The sequence below is a fragment of the Ammospiza caudacuta genome, chromosome 10 (assembly GCF_027887145.1).
Source record: "Ammospiza caudacuta isolate bAmmCau1 chromosome 10, bAmmCau1.pri, whole genome shotgun sequence".
NCBI lineage: Eukaryota > Metazoa > Chordata > Aves > Passeriformes > Passerellidae > Ammospiza > Ammospiza caudacuta.
The window spans coordinates 12991453-13007410 of NC_080602.1; the positions used below are offsets into that span (position 1 = coordinate 12991453).

The following is a 15958-nucleotide window of genomic DNA, read 5'->3' on the forward strand; positions in this document are numbered from 1 at the left end:
TAAGGAAGTATGTGATACTAAATGTGTATTCTGGGACTGGAGATCTGCCAATTCCTAGGAGATAAGGCAGGAATTTTGCACTTGGAGTGCATTAGGAGCCACAGTGAGGAAAGTTTTACTAGCAAATTGCAAGAACGTGCCTTTTAACCTTAATGCAGCCACTGTACTATTTGGTACAGTGGGAAATTCTTTGTCCTTGAGGTGCAGTGAGAAACCTGCACTTACTCTATTTATATTTACAATCAAATTATCAAGTGAATGCATAAATACAAATAAACATTTTTTTAAATTTGGAGATTGGTTACTGGAGGCCAGTTTTGCATTTCCAAAGAGTTATGATTCATTTGAGTTCTTCTCTAGGGACTATTCTTAAAGACAAATATTTTAGTGTGTGTGTGTGTTCTTTCAGAAGACCCAGTGGTGTGTTGCAGATTTGAATGTCTTAAGTGAAGTAGTGGTAACTTGAACCTTTTGAGGCAGATCTTACTCATTTAAACATGAACTGTTTTTAGAGGTTTAAACTCCATTTGTCAGTCATTGGTTTTCTCAATTTCAGACACAGTAGGATGTTACCTTGTTATGCTGTACTGCCTTTGACTGCAGAGTCCTGACAGTCCTCACTCTCGTACCAAGAACGAGCTCAGTGCTGCTCATCAGTGCTGCTTGGGGCTTACAGGATCAGGCTTTGTATGGGGCTGGCTTATGTGGGAAGCTGTCATGTAAAAGCCTTAAGAGCATTTCTGTTGTCTCCTTGTCCTGGCAGTGGCCAGTTTGCTATAGTGAAGAAGTGTCGAGAGAGAAGCACAGGGCTGGAATTTGCTGCCAAGTTCATCAAGAAGCGCCAGAGCCGGGCCAGCCGGCGCGGGGTGAGCCGCGAGGAGATCGAGCGCGAGGTCAGCATTCTGCAGCAGATCCTGCACGCCAACATCGTCAAGCTGCACGACATCTATGAGAACAAGACAGACGTGGTCCTCATCCTGGAGCTGTGAGTAAGGGCCCTGCACATGTGGCTGAGGTGAATAGAAACCTGAGAGCACTGCAGAGGCTGCCAGAGCACAGGGGCTCTGATAAATGGAGCTGTTGTGTTCTCCTGTTGCGTTCTCAGGCTTCACAAATCTCGGCAGGAGCACTGAGTGAGGTTGGTGGTAAACAGCTTCCCCAGCTCATCCCTGTGCCCTGGGGATACAGGTGCACCTGAACATCAGCTGAGGTCATTTGATACTGGGCCAGGGAATCTTGTCAACTTGCAAACAGTTTCCTAAGGGAGGAATTAGATTACCTCATGTCTGCCTAGGGCTGCCCTGACATAAACCTTGGAGGAAGTGCAAGTGACCGCTGAACGCTCATTTTATTTTTCTTCCTGCTTTCATCTCTTTCAATACATGTGAGGCCATCAAGCCTTTTCCAAAATTCTCAGCCATTCTCACTACTTCCATATTTTCCTCATTTAGATCAGCTAGAGGAGAAAAGGGGAGGAAGGCAAGGGAAGAAGGTTTTTTAACCCCTTGGCATTGACTGTTGAGGATGAATAGCAGCAGGATGGGAATGATGAAAATCTGTTTACTCTTGTGCCACCATAGGAGGGGAGAAAACCACTGCCATTTAGGTCCTGCTGACAAGTGGACCTCCTCACCCCTACATGTAAAATGATGCAATTTTTCATTGTGTATGGGGCAGGAAATACAGTCACCATGCTTGAAGTTAGGTAGACCATATATTCCCTAGGACACCAGGACTTTGTGTATGGAATCCAGGCAACGAGGCTTTTATCTCTGAGGGAGCTCTCTAGGGGAGCCAGCATTTAGGTCAGGGAGCATTCCTGGAGATTAGTGTGACTGCTGGAAGATGGCATATGAGTGATGATGAGCACATGTTAACTTTGAAGTATATGTCTGGCCAAATGTTGGTCTCTGCAGCCAAGCTCTGAAAGACAGGGAAGGAGCTTGCTCTTTCTCACTGGTGACTACCTTGAGCTAAAGCAACCTCCTGTTTCATTACCTTCTGCTTTTCCCTGTCCTCATGTGGCCTGACATATTTTGTGTGTTCTTTTGTCAGACTGTAACATATTGCAGTTTGTAAAAATCTGCATACAACAGAAATTTGACCTGATAAAGGCTTCTGCATTCAGCTGCTGTATACAAATTGAAGATGATGATAATTGCTAATAAAGATAATTAAATTCTCTCTGTAAACAGATAATCTCTTCCCCTCTGACACCCTGCTCTCAGAGTCTCATATTCCCTGCTGTTTATCAAAGTAAGTGTAGCAGCACCTGGCCAAGCACATATGGTAACCTACAGTGAACTTCAGCTTCAAAGGAATGGCCCCAGTATTGCTGGGTAATTGAAGAAACTGCCCTGGTGTTTGAAAGAGGATTTGTCTGAAATGTTGACCCTCTCCCATACTCACAGTGCTGGCAAAACCATCTCCTCTTTTCAGAGAGGTCAGTTCTGCAGGTGCTGGTTCTCCTGTTCAAGAGGAGTGCCAGGTCCATTGCTGTGAAGTGCAGTTTGGCAGGCACAGGGCTTCTCTTTCCTTCTGCACATTGTCCAGGGACTTGCCCCAGCTTTCTGTGGGGCTGCTGTTCTCTGTGTCCTGTGCCCTGCCTGGAGCCTGCTTTGCCCAAGCAGAAGCAGCCTGGAGGCAGGTTGGATTGATAAACCAGTGTCTCCTCTACAGGTTCTCTCCTCCCCAGTGTTCTGTACAACAAAACCTGTCCAGAAAGGCTGATGGTAGTGCTGAGACCCTTGGCAGGTGTCACCTAGAAAAGAAAATCAAGAGATGAAGTAACAGTCTCACAGGTTGAATAACTGAGATTAATAGAAAGGAGAAGGTGGCAGCTAAAGACAGTAGTTGCAACATATTTCCGGGTCATATGAGCTTATTTTGTTTGCCAGGTATTTAGTTGTAGCAATTAAAGCATCAAGTGACTTCTGCCCAGGTGAAGGGAGGTAAATTCTGCCAAGGTGAAGAGTCCTGCCTCACATGGATTAGAGAAGTTTCTGATCATGTGAGAGGTGAGAAAAAAAAATCTGGTAATCAATGGGCAAGTCACTATGCCCAGTGTAAGTCTCTGGAACAACAAGGCACCTTGTCACCAGCAGGAGCAGCAGAGGAAGCTAAGACACAAACCAAATCTTTGTGGCTTTGGACATGCTGTTCTTGCTTGCAGTGGACTTGCCCTTGCAGGTTGTGCAGCTGTTGACAGTGGCTTCCTCTGAAGGAGGCAGAGCAGGGAATCACTATGTTGTCACCAGCAGTGTTGTGTGGGAGCCTGGGGTCAGAGCAGTGATTCCCTAAAAACCTCTGGAGCACCAGTTGTGATCTGACTTGTCTGTGACTCCAGCACCTGAGGAACTCAAAGCATTTTGACCTGCCAGTGCTTTGACAGGCCAAGAGCTTGTTTTCCAAAATGACTGTAGAGTCTCTCAGGCCCTTTGCTTGCACTCTGAGCACAGGTGGTGGTGCACCAGCACCCAAGAGTAACAACTGTTTGTGAGTGCCCCCAAAACTGAATCTGAAGAGAATAAAACTGTAATATTAATGACAGTGTGAACTGGCAACAGTAAATGTAAACATAAATACGAATAATAGCTGCAAACAATGCCTAATTCAATATTTAGGTGATCTTGTTTCAGATAAACAGAAACATAGTGCTGGAACTCTCTGTAGAAGGCACAGAAATGAAAATAAAACTTATATACTAATAAGGGTGGAATGAATTTCAGTTTTGATGTGAAAACTCATAGTAACTTAAAGCACTTCCATGATTTGGGAAAACTGGTTTTGGTACCTTCCAGCCTGTTGCAATGTGCTTTCTTCTTAAAAAATTCAGCACCAAAGAAATCCTTTCCTGTTAGTTATGTCAGGCAAGAATCTGTAGTAGAACAGTGTAATGGCTGTTCTGTAAAGAAAAGATTCTGTTGGCACATTTTACTACCTCAGGTTCTCATGGGAACTGCTAAGAAAATTAATTCTTCAGCAGTTATTGACTCTTACGACTTGTTCATACAAAACAAAAATGTTAAAAAATCGCAGTTGTAGTGGTTAAGTTGACCTTTTGAATAGGTGCGTGTCTGGGGATTCAGCAAACAATGTAACTCCAGACCTTTGTGATCCTTGCAGCATCAGTGGAAAAGCCTGTCCTTAATTTACAGGGAAGAGAGCTGAAGCCAAAAGGAGGTTTGGGCACACCTGGACCAGAACACAAAACTCGTGGTTGTCTGCATGAGCAGACTTTTTCTGACTGTATTGAGGTTCTTTGCTGCTTTACTTTTCTTTGCTTGCATTTATGTTATGGATTACAGTGCAGGAGATAGCAGAATGTTTTTTGGTGTGTTTTGCAGGGTTTCTGGAGGAGAACTTTTTGACTTCCTGGCACAGAAGGAGTCTTTGAGTGAAGAGGAAGCAACCAGGTTCATCAAGCAGATTTTGGATGGTGTGAATTACCTTCACTCTAAGAAAATTGCTCACTTTGATCTAAAGGTAAAGATGTTGATTTAGTCTTTGGCTGATCTGTAGCTGCTAATTTTGGTATTTAATATGGGTAAGGTCAGGTGGTAACTGAAGATGTTGCAAGAATTGCAAGGTAGAAATCAGAAAGCATAAGTAAAGAATCATTAAACTGACAGTGAGTATCAAATGACATATTATATATTCACTTAATAAATCTCCTGGGTTTTAAAGGACTGGGTGTGGAGTTTAGCAAGTGTTAAATTAGAGAAGCATTTTTAAGCAGTGATCTGATCAGATAGAGGATAGTTCATCATTATCTCATCATTTGACAGGGCTCTGTTGCCTGCAGTGGAGCTCTAATGGTTTATACTACCTAAGGGATAAAACAGTCCTCCATGAGGTAGTGACAGTGACCTTTTCTGTATCTGTCTGTTCTAAAGAAGCTTACCTTATGTGTCTGTGGTGAACATATATGCCCTGGATCCATGAAAGAAGCCAGGCTTGTTACCCTGAGGCTAACACATGGTTGGTCCAATGACTGTGAGAATAAATTATTCATGTGCTCTGTTTCCCAGTGCAGCTCTGACTGAGAGAATGTGTTAGCAGGAGCAACTTCCACGTTAGATTCTGCTCTGGAAAAGCCAGGCAGCTGTCAGCAGGGAATCAGACTCTCTTGCTCCTGCCCTTGAAGTTATGATTAAGTTATGAGAGATGAATGCATTGAAGCTCATCATGGGAGATAAACTGAACCCACAGTTACTCTGAAACCTGTGAATTCGGGCCATGCTAGGGAGTAGCTAAGGATGAGAAATTTAGTTGAAGAAAGGACTTTATGAAATATGTTGGATCTGGTAAAAAAGTAGAGTCTGTGGTTAAACATGTTAGTTTTGATTTCACAGTTCAAGCTTCAGCTTTTTCTTACAATGCTGTGAGAATGCCACATGTTCTTTTAATAGCTTGGTATGATCTAGGACCTTTGACCCCAACTGTTTGCATTTTCTGGACTGTTCAGCTGGTAAATCCGGAATCTTTTCTTGGCTTTGTTGCAGCTGTGAATTTAATCTCATAGGGAAATTGTTTTTTCCTTCCCTGAATAGGTTCAGCATTTACCAAAACATTTTCCATTGGCTTACAATACAGTATAGGGTCAACTGGGCAAATATTGTGAAGTGTAAATTCCAAGAACAGATCAGTAAAATTGCTGTCAGCAAAATATTGTGCTGTGCAGCTGTCACTCAGGGCTGGGCAGTAACATTTTGTCTGCAAACACCTGCACTGCTTCAGCTGCCTGCTACCTCAATCAAAAGAACTGTAAATGGTTAAGCACAGGGGTGTTTTTCTTGTTCTATGATGATGTATATGCAAAAGAAAAAAAGCACTTGAAAGCTCTGTTACTTTCCAAGAAATGAATATTTTAATAACATAGGTCTATCTTTTGTCATTTTTAGCCTGAAAACATTATGCTTCTAGACAAGAATATCCCTATTCCACACATCAAACTCATCGACTTTGGCCTGGCTCACAAAATAGAAGATGGAGTTGAATTTAAAAATATATTTGGAACTCCAGAATTTGTAGGTGAGTGACGTGTTCCTTTGTCTTACTTTGCAAATTTCAGAGGAAGTTGAGACATCTTGTCAAAGTTAAAAATTGAGGGATAGAAGTAGTTTTGATCTTATTTCTGTCAAGGCTACTTAAATCTAGAGGTTTACATTATTTTTCTGGAATAAGCAAAGGTGCTTTCTGTAAACCAGAAGTACTACTCTTGTGAGATTAGGCTGCTGCCAAATAAATATTTAGAGATGTAAATTCAGGATTAGGATTGTGAAGCTCTGCATATTCAAATTATAATCTTTTTACTTGTTGCCTGGGATAAGTAGATCTCTGCATTGTGGTACATGAGTACACAGTTACATGGGTGTCTGTCATTGCTTTGTAAATAAAACCACCTCACACTGTACACCTGCTGAGTATCCTCATGTCCCCTTACATTTTTCCATGTGGTTCTCTTTTTGTTCCTCCCTGGTCATAATTCTGATGTGACTTGCCTGGATTTTAAGTTATTCTCCTTTCTACTTAAGTTATGCTCCTTTCTACCGGTTTCTATTTTGGGGTTTGTTTGGGGGCTGGGTAGAGAATTGTAATTAATATTCCAGTTAAACACAGCTGTTACAGATTATTTTTTTCAACTTATTTCACCCTTGCTCTTTTCTCTTGCATGCAGTCTTATATGGGGATGTTTTCCAATGAGGAAATGTTTCTTATAAAGATAATAGAGTTTGACATGGACAGCAGTGTAGTCTGGCAAGTTATTTCAATCTCTTGCTCAAGGGCTCTTTCTGACTGGCATTTACAAAGTTGCTATAATGGCACCAGTTAAAAAACAAAACAAAAGCTCATGCTTAGGGGCAGCAGCATTCTTGGGAGGTGAAATAATTTGTTATTTGTTGTAATTTGCAGGATAATTACTATATAATGTCTGTTTTACCCTTATTCTTGAGTTGCATTATGCTCCAAATTAAGCTACGTAGTCTCTTCTGAACAGTTGTATTTGGGCTGTAAAATTATAAACAATGTATTCCCTAAGCAACTTTTCCCTCTTCCCCTTCTCCCTCTTGGTAATTCTTGGCCTGCTACTCCAGCCTGGTAAAAATTTGTTCCCTAAGTTGCTGCTGTTTGATTAAATGTTTCTTACAGCTCCAGAAATCGTAAACTATGAACCCCTTGGGCTAGCTGCAGACATGTGGTAAGTTTTATAATGTGTTTGTGCTTTCTTTTCCTGGTTACTGTACAATTACTTTTTCCTATTTTGCTCTTAATAGAATCCATTGCACCACAACAAATTTTAAAAAAAAACTCAAACAAACAATAACTTAAATACAGTTAATGAGTCTTTGTTCTGTCATTCTATTTTTATACATTATTTTAAATTAAAAGATAAACATTTAATTTCTGCAAAATTACATTGAAAAGCTGGAGTGGTGGCAGTTTCAGAGTTAACTGTTTGCTACTGTCCATGCAGAGGAGCACTCTGAGAAGGAAACGAGTTCCTGCAGAGCTTGTGACAGCTTTATTTGTAAGAGCCCTTCATGCAGAGGAGACCTGTGTACTAATGTAATGGGAAGGCAGGCAAAAGAGGTCACCCCAAATCAAACATTCTGTTTCTGCTCCTCTGTGTTTCATGTGTGCACTGTAGTAAGTACCCACTGAGTAGAAATACACAGACTTCCAATATCCACATTACTTGATGTTATATGAAAAATTTATTTTTTTCCTCAAAACCCTGTTTTGTGAGAGATGTTAGCAGTTATCTAAAGTCACAATGGCTCTCCTGCCTCTATTGCAGCTACTATTGACTGTTGTGTATTCTGCACATTAGGAAGAATACTGGTCATGTAGAACCCCTGCAATTAATGTGCTTTGTTTTTTAGGAGCATAGGAGTCATCACCTACATACTGTGAGTACAACAATTCCTAAAGCTCTGTGGCACTGGTACAGAACAGTTCTTCCCTTCAGCCATTTAGGGACCTGCACATGTGTGGTGGGCAGGGGTTTGTCTAAAAGACAGGGGTTACCCCACAGCCTTTTCCATTTAAAATAAGGAGTAAAGGATATGGGGCATTCTGAGCAGAAGGAAAACAAATGTCCCCAGCATCACTAGGCTTTTCTGCATTTTATGGGATCTCATCAGTTCCAAATGGTAGAGGATGGAAAAGCCAAGAGGATGAATAGCTCCTGGAATGACTGTCAGTTACCAGCCTGAGAGCATAGAAACAGAAAGTGTAACAGTCCCATTTACAAGTTGGATTATTTCAGGAGGAAACAGTGAAGTTTTTATTTGCTTGTAAAGGTAGGAGTCTAGATTATTATGCATAAGTAAGGTCACTCATTTCAAAAAGGTGAATTTAAGCTGAAAGAGGAGCAGAGAAGTTGACCCTGCAAACTGATACTTCAACTTATAGGAGAAAAAAAAGGGTTTGTTAAAGCTAGTAAAGCAAAGGTTGGTTGGAGAGATCGTCATAGTCAGTAGGCATAAAGGAAAAATAGTTCACAGAATACTTTTTAGATACAGATTCTCTTTAGAAGAAAAGTGTGTCACTTGTGAATAAGTAAAAAGAGGGAATTATGAGGTGCTCAAGTTCCAAAGAAATGAGTTTCTGTGGGCATCTGAGGACAAGTAGTTGAGAGTTTTAAGATGGAGCTTGACAACTTGGGAAACTACTTGTGTGAAAATGAATGCATATAACAGAGGAACAGCACTCGTTGCTTTTCCTCTCCTTTGACATGAGAATTGCAGGAGTGGACAGTGATCCTTGATCCCAACTATTCCATGGAAATCCTGTGACTCCTGGGGAGCAGGGAGCTGACACTGCTTGCTGGGAATTTGCACCCATGGCTTTGGCTGGTCCTTGTGATACTCAGAGGAATAAGTCTTCAAGAAGGTGGACTCCTGTATGAGATGGATTTGCTCTACACATTTCAGGCATCAGGACAAGTACAGAGGCTTGAAAGGGAAGGATTTTCAGTGTGGAAAATTTTCAGTGTGGAAAATCTTGGTCTATGCATCCGGGTTAGACCCCAAAAGCTGTAGAAGAGAGATAGGATCTGAGGAATCAGATTCAGTGCAACAAATTCCCTTCTTTTCTGCAGTGCAAAGAAAAGTTTGGGGTATTGGTTGAGCCCAAGCTCAAGTAAAAGGATTTAAAATACTGTCCAGACCCTTGCTTTTTGTCAGCACTCTGATCTGCACTGACACACCTGTACTTGCCAGGACATTAAACTTAGTGAATTTGTAAAATGGTGTTCCTATTTGATGAGAGGAAAACTTAGGAGTTGCGGTCAAGCAGCAGATGGGAATACTTAGCCTGTGATTAGTGATGCACAGAGCCAGCTGCTCCTCAGATCTTCCTGTTATACTGAGGGAACAGAGTAAGGGAGTGGTTCCTGTACTGCTTCCAGCACAGGAGAGCTGTTTTACCTGCTTGGCTACTAAGGATTGTTGTGGTCATTAAGGTAGAAAAATGTCTCCACACAAATGATCAGGAAAAAAGAGCACACTTTTTACAGTGGGAGGGATCAGCTTGCATGATAGGCTGTGGATGAGAAATTTGCATGCCTTCAAATCATATTGCCTCCTAATTTTAAAGCCTTTTGCTCATAAGTGTTCTGAATAATTGGGGTGTGTCTATGATGCCACCTACTTTAGCAAACGTGGCAGCAATCAAATGGATGCCATCATCAGGTGTAGAGTTCAAAATGCATCCAAGTCCTCAATTCAGTAATTTTGCAGTGATTCAGTAACTCTGCAGTGATTCAGTGGGTTATAAGGCAAAGCCTTTATTACTGAGGTCTGCTGGAACATATTTACAGGCACTGAGTCAGGATATGACAAAGGCCAGTTGCATTGGATATTAGGATTTGAGAATCCTCCCATTTCACAGATTTCAAAACTGAGCCCCAAAGAGAAAAAAATAAAAAATCAGAGAATAGCAGACTGTTGATTTTGGCTTCCAATAAAGGGTCAGAAGGTGGAATTACAGCTGCTTCATGGCATAACTTGGGGAAGCGGAAGAGAAGCCAAGGCCCTAGGGCAGCTTTCCAAGTTGCAGTTTTGGAGCAAAGCTCATGGTCTGTGGAGAGGTGCCTACTTGTAGCCAGCAGAAAAGGAACCAAGGCTTAAGAGAAAGTATGTAAAACCCCTGAAAAATTGAGACTGACTGTGGTTTATGAGATGAAATTTACTGCATCAAAGACAACTGGAGGATCTCACTCATGCTCTCCTGCCTGTTTCAGATGCTTTGGTGGTGTTGTGTGATTGTAGAGGGGGGAGGAAGCAGTTTATGCACTTGAGTGTTTATTCTGTGGATAAGATCACATATGGTAGCTGGGAATTGGGCTGAAAGGCTTGGGTGGTCCCATCTAGCTGAAAGCATTTGTCCCATTATTCCCCAGTATTCCCAGCCAACCTGGTGGTGGCAATACAGACAAGGTTTGTTGAGAGTGGGATCATGTAAGCAAATGGTTTAGTATTCAAAACCTCAGTTTAGTTCCCTGGAGTTTGCTGCAGTCCTGTTTTGAGCCTGCTGCATCCTGAAACTGTTATCAAAGCTGGACATAATAGATAAGCACAATAATAGTCCAGAAGATGATAAGAAAAGGGGTGAGATCAATCTCCTTGGTATAAATACCATTTCCCATAAACCAGACTTTTGCAAGTCAGCATCTCCAGGCTCCTTCTCCCCCAACACAAAGAGATGCTGACTTTCAAAAGCTTTTCCTACGTGGCAGAGGTGCTTCAACAAAAGAGCCACAAATGTCCTAAGAGTATATTCCACGGTTACTGCAATTTCATTAGGGGACTTCTGCTGTTTATTTTACCAACTGATTCCTCTTTCTGGCTTATCCAGGCTTAGTGGTGCATCACCTTTCCTTGGAGAAACTAAACAAGAAACACTTGCCAACATCACAGCTGTGAATTACGATTTTGATGAGGAATTTTTCAGCAATACTAGTGACCTGGCAAAAGACTTTATTCAGAAACTACTGGTGAAAGATACACGGTAAGCAAATATTCAGAGAGACCCATTTATCTCTAAAATAAACCTGGTGAAATGTGGCTTGACAACTGAAAAAGCTTTTCTTGCAGTGTGTATTGCCAGTCAAGAGCAAGACAGGTGGATGCTGCTGTGACCCTTGTTAATCACTGCATCCAGAAACCCTAAGAAGAGGAACCAAATCTCCTCAGCTAAATGCCATGTTCAGGACTGAATTCTCACCTGAGTCAAGCTGGCACAATGGGGTGTAGCTGAAGGGCTGAAAATGATGTGCACAATCTTGAGTTCAGGGTAACCACCACTCCACTGTTTCAGTTTCTTATGAACTACTCTACCAAGGAGGTGATACCATCCCAGAATATGCCCCCAATGGTGCAATGCCAGAAAAATCAGTACATGTGCTGATATGGAGTTGGTCTAAGTCTCTGTATCTGTGGCAGTCACCTAGGGTTTGTGTGACAGCTATGGAGATCTTTCTTCCCAGGTTACAGGAACCACCATTTTTGGGTTTGTGTTTGTTTTTGTTTTGTTTGTTTGTTTGTTTTAGTTTTTGTTTTGTTTTACTTGCTTTTAATGAAGTGCACACCGAGGTAGCATCTCCTTCCCTGTAACCGTCTTTGTCCTGGAGGAAAGTCAGACCATTGTGATTCTTTCTAATGACTTCATTAGGGGACAAAATAGCTATGAGAGAGAAGGAGCTGTTCAATGAAGATTTCTGCAAATCATCAGGCCTCAGTGTGGGGTAGAGTAGTGTTTGATGAGAGTTTTGCACAGGTCTAGCAGCTCCAAGGAGAGGTCAGTGCTGTTGGTATTTGTCTCCTGTGCAGACATGGTGCCTGTGCAATGCTGTGTTTCTGTCTTTGATTCTCAGTGCTCTTAACATGCTGTTCACCAAACTGCTACAATGCAGAAGGAGGTTAGGTTTGATCCACTTTGATTAGGTTTGCTGTATTCCTCTCAGAAATGTTGCTTTCAGGAAGCAACAGCTCCTGCAGTGCTGTAATACTGTGTTCCAGAGGACAGCTTTGGTATAATTACTGTTGATTCAGACACAGATGTATCAAAGGTGTATAGCAAGAATGTATTTTCTAAGCACCTTGGATGAACAAAACAAAGGAATGTTGTATAACTTTTTATGGAAGGGTGCACAAAAGTACAAGTAGATTTTGATGAAATAAGAATTAAAGTTGTGTGGAGTAAGGACAGTTACCTGCTGAAGTTTAGAACAGTAACTAAACTGCACACAAGCAGTGTGCCTCAGGGAGAAACATAAACTTGAAATTTGAGGGTTTTTCCTGGAATTATCATGATAAAGGCTTCTTAGGAAGCCCAGGAAGAGTTTGGGTCAATGGACTTCTGTACCAAGTATTTATCATTCAAATCTTCGGGATTTTTTTGTGTTGTTGTTTTTTAGGAAGCGGCTCACGATTCAGGAAGCTCTATCTCATCCATGGATAATGGTAAGACTGAATAAAGAAAAAGATCTTGTTTTTTTCCATGAGCAAACCAGAGATCATACTCTCACTCTAACTGATGTGTTAAATGGAAAACTGCCCTCTAAGTACTTTGTGATTGATGCTGGGTGACTCAAAGAGATGTACAAGGAGAAAATTACTTGGGTCTGACCAAATCCTTGGATTTCTGCAAATTACTTCCTTTATTATGATAACATTCAAAAAGAGAGTAACAAAGATCTGATGTTTATTGCACATTACAGTACCCATATTGGACTGGGGTTTGCATTTTTCCATTCCTCTCTGTTTGCATGGGGACATACTGTGTGTTGGTTTTCGTGTTTTCTGGAATTGAGAGTTGACTGCAATCAATATAGAAAATACAATTTCTCTGGAGAGAGAACTGCTGTGTACCCTGTGTTCTGGTTTGCTTACATTTGTGTGTTGGTATGTATTTTTTCATCATAAACATTGCTTGCTTATGTGGATAAGTCTCTTACTGAAAATACATTTAGCTAGTCTCAGCATGACTAATGAGGATTTTTGAAATTCAGTTTTTGCTTTGCATTGCACAAAACATTAGTTGGAGTGGTATTAGAGTTGTTGGTTTTCCTCCTACAAATATTGATAGCTTTGACACTGTTAATTGCTAAAAATTAGCATGAAAATAAATTGCAGCCATGTTGTTTGCACTCATCACATTGGAATGAGAGCATTTGTCACATTCAGGTCTGGGCTTATGTGTTTGGTGTTTGTTTCTTTTAATCAAATGCACGAAGGAAAATCTTTGTTAGCAAAGAATCTCCCAGCATTGTGGAAGCCCTTTGTCCCTGCATCCTTTGTGTAGAGTTTTTGAATCGCTGCAGTCTTGTAAATGTTCAGTAATATTGGTTCCTCTGTCTGACGACTCACCAGCTGAAAGATGAAACCAAAGTCCAGGAAAACAAGAAGGTGGGGAACGCGCAGCTGAAGACGAAACGCCTGAGGGAGTACACCATAAAGTGCCACTCGAGCATGCCCCCCAACAACACCTACATCAACTTTGAGCGCTTTGCCCGCATTGTGGAGGACATTTCCCATGTAGAGCAGGGTTTCAGCACCCTGGCTGCATCCCACGACTCCTTGCAGGAGGACATGGATGCTCTGCTCTCCATTTATAATGAGAAAGAAGCTTGGTACAAAGAAGAGAGCGAAAGCGTGAGGCACGCGCTGTCCCAGCTGAAGTACGAGTACCGTAAGGTGGAGTCCCTGAAAAGGCACTTGCACGAGGACACTGAGGCTGTCAGTGCCAGTCTCACCAGCGTGTGTGGGAAATATGCTGAGCTGCAGAGCCACTATGAATCCCTCAGGCAGGAACTTTCTGAGGAAATCAAGTGGATACAGGATTTAATGAGCAGTTTTCAACTGGAAAATGAAGCCTGTGTGAATGGAAACTTTCACTCTGTTTTCAGCAGAGATATTAATGAATCACTAATGGAGCTGTTAAATAGATCTTGCTGTGAAGAATTCCTTGCAGGGTTGAATCTTGATGTGACAGAATCCCATCAGTAACACTGAGATCAGGCTAAGTGTAGGGTTTGTTGTTTGTTTCAATGTACATCAGTTTAAAAAGGTTCTGGTGCATAGATTCTACACAAAAACATGACCTAGACTTGAAGTAGAAGTTCTGATGTATTGCACAAGCTGCTGACCAAGGCCATAATCTCCCAGTGGTTTGTAGTGTTAAAGTTTTGTTTTATTTCTTGTGTTCAGTGTCTGAACTTGCAGGAACAAGATTATCACAGTGGTATGGACACATCTAACGCCAAAACCTTTGGTATTGCCTATGTTTTACTCTGCATAATGTATTACAGTTACTAAAGATTACTAGGTAATTAATGTGGAATAAAGATTAAGTCATTCTGTACTTACTAGAAACTGAGTGCCTGGAAACTGATAAAAAAATCCTCTTATAGCATCTTTGGTTGGCTGAAGCAAACAGTTGGATAGCCCTGCTGCAGACAGTTCTATACACCTTATGATACAAATATTTGTAAAGGTTAAATCTGTAAATTAAAGCAAATGGTGTAGCAATTTAGCTAATACTGTGGAAATTTGCTGTGAAATTGCTGTCAATGAAGAATTTTAGGATTAGTGTTTAGGCCAATTGTGCAGGGTGAACTCTTTTACCATCAAAAGTAAGGTGAATTTTAAACTGAAGGATTAATCCACAGCTGAGTTTCCTGTCCTGTACCAAAGAAATTTTATTCAAAAGACACCATTGGGAACTTATAATGATCGAATGACTGTGCAATTTTGCAGTGCAAATGTCAATTTTAGACTAAGTGATAATATAGGCATCTGGTTTGTTTTCTACAGTGAAGAATATTACAAAGCTACAACTAGCTTAATCTATGGTGTGGCATTGAGGCTAGTGTTCTTGCTATAAAGATTTGTTTTCCTTAGGTTTTATAAAGTAAAAGAAAACCCAGCCTTGAATCATGCCCTGCTGTCTTGTATTTCAAAGAAGTCGTTTGATTATACTGTAACAACATGCAAAGATGTACCAATCTCATTTTTGAACACAATAAATAGTTATTTATGCAGGATGCAGTTGTTCCCTGATGGTTAGTGACTGAAAAAGACACCAAATTTCTGTGGGCATTTGCTGCATGGTGACTGTTGTGCAACTACAAGAATCAGTGAGATAATAGCTCTAGTCCAGTTAGAGTGAATATTTACATCTATGTATTAGAGTATATCTTTCACTGCCCCTCCTCCTTTTGCAGAGAAGTTAATGACCTAAATAAACTGAATTGTTGCTCTTCCTAACATGATTAAGAATAATGTTTCCTAATTTGAGATGAAAAGATAAAAGCATACTCTCATCTAATTTTTTGCAGAGTACAGTGGACCCATTTACTGCTGTGTCCTCACAAAGATGTGCAGAGGCTGATGCAAATTCAGAATTGTGAAAATAGTTATTCACTTGGGATATTGTTGCTCCCATCTGGAAGGAGGATGGAGACTGGATGTGCTCTCTGTGTCATTGTTCTTGGCACAATATGTGAAATTTTCAAAAGCTTCTATAGTGTAGATAGCCAAGATGTGACCCTGGCAAGCTGGCATTGATGGCTGGGGACAATTGGGCTCTACTGTGACAAATAGGATTGAGCATTTTGCATGTGTCCATTTTTATTGTTTCAGAATGCTTCTGCAGGTTTCTTTGAGCTGGAAGACCCATTCTAAAAACTGTCCAGGAGAACTGGAACGCAGGATTTTATTGTCAGGGGGAGAGAGACTTAATTCCCAAAATGTAACTTAAAGCCTAGTGGGAGTTAGAATTTGCAGAAAACACTCTCAAGAAAGAGAGTCTGCCTCCCCTCAGCCATGATCTCATATTCTTTGTTGATATTGATTTTCTTTATGAACAAATGCACTGGCATGATGAGAAGGAGCATTAAATGAGGCCACCTTGTTCCTGAGCATGTTTGGGTGAGGGCAGTGTTGTTGTG

General features: G+C 41.1%; 1 protein-coding gene across 1 annotated transcript in view; it reads left to right on the forward strand.

Moving 5' to 3' along the window:
• Positions 1-15158, forward strand: part of DAPK2 (death associated protein kinase 2) — a 32335-nt gene extending 17177 nt beyond the window's left edge. Inside the window, exons 3-10 of the mRNA XM_058811628.1 lie at positions 764-985; positions 4347-4485; positions 5904-6033; positions 7153-7201; positions 7887-7913; positions 10864-11016; positions 12425-12470; positions 13380-15158. Of these exons, the coding sequence (XP_058667611.1) occupies positions 764-985; positions 4347-4485; positions 5904-6033; positions 7153-7201; positions 7887-7913; positions 10864-11016; positions 12425-12470; positions 13380-14015 (1402 nt within the window). The 3' untranslated portion in view covers positions 14016-15158. The remainder of the gene's footprint in view (positions 1-763; positions 986-4346; positions 4486-5903; positions 6034-7152; positions 7202-7886; positions 7914-10863; positions 11017-12424; positions 12471-13379) is intronic.
• Positions 15159-15958: the final 800 nt, after the last annotated feature.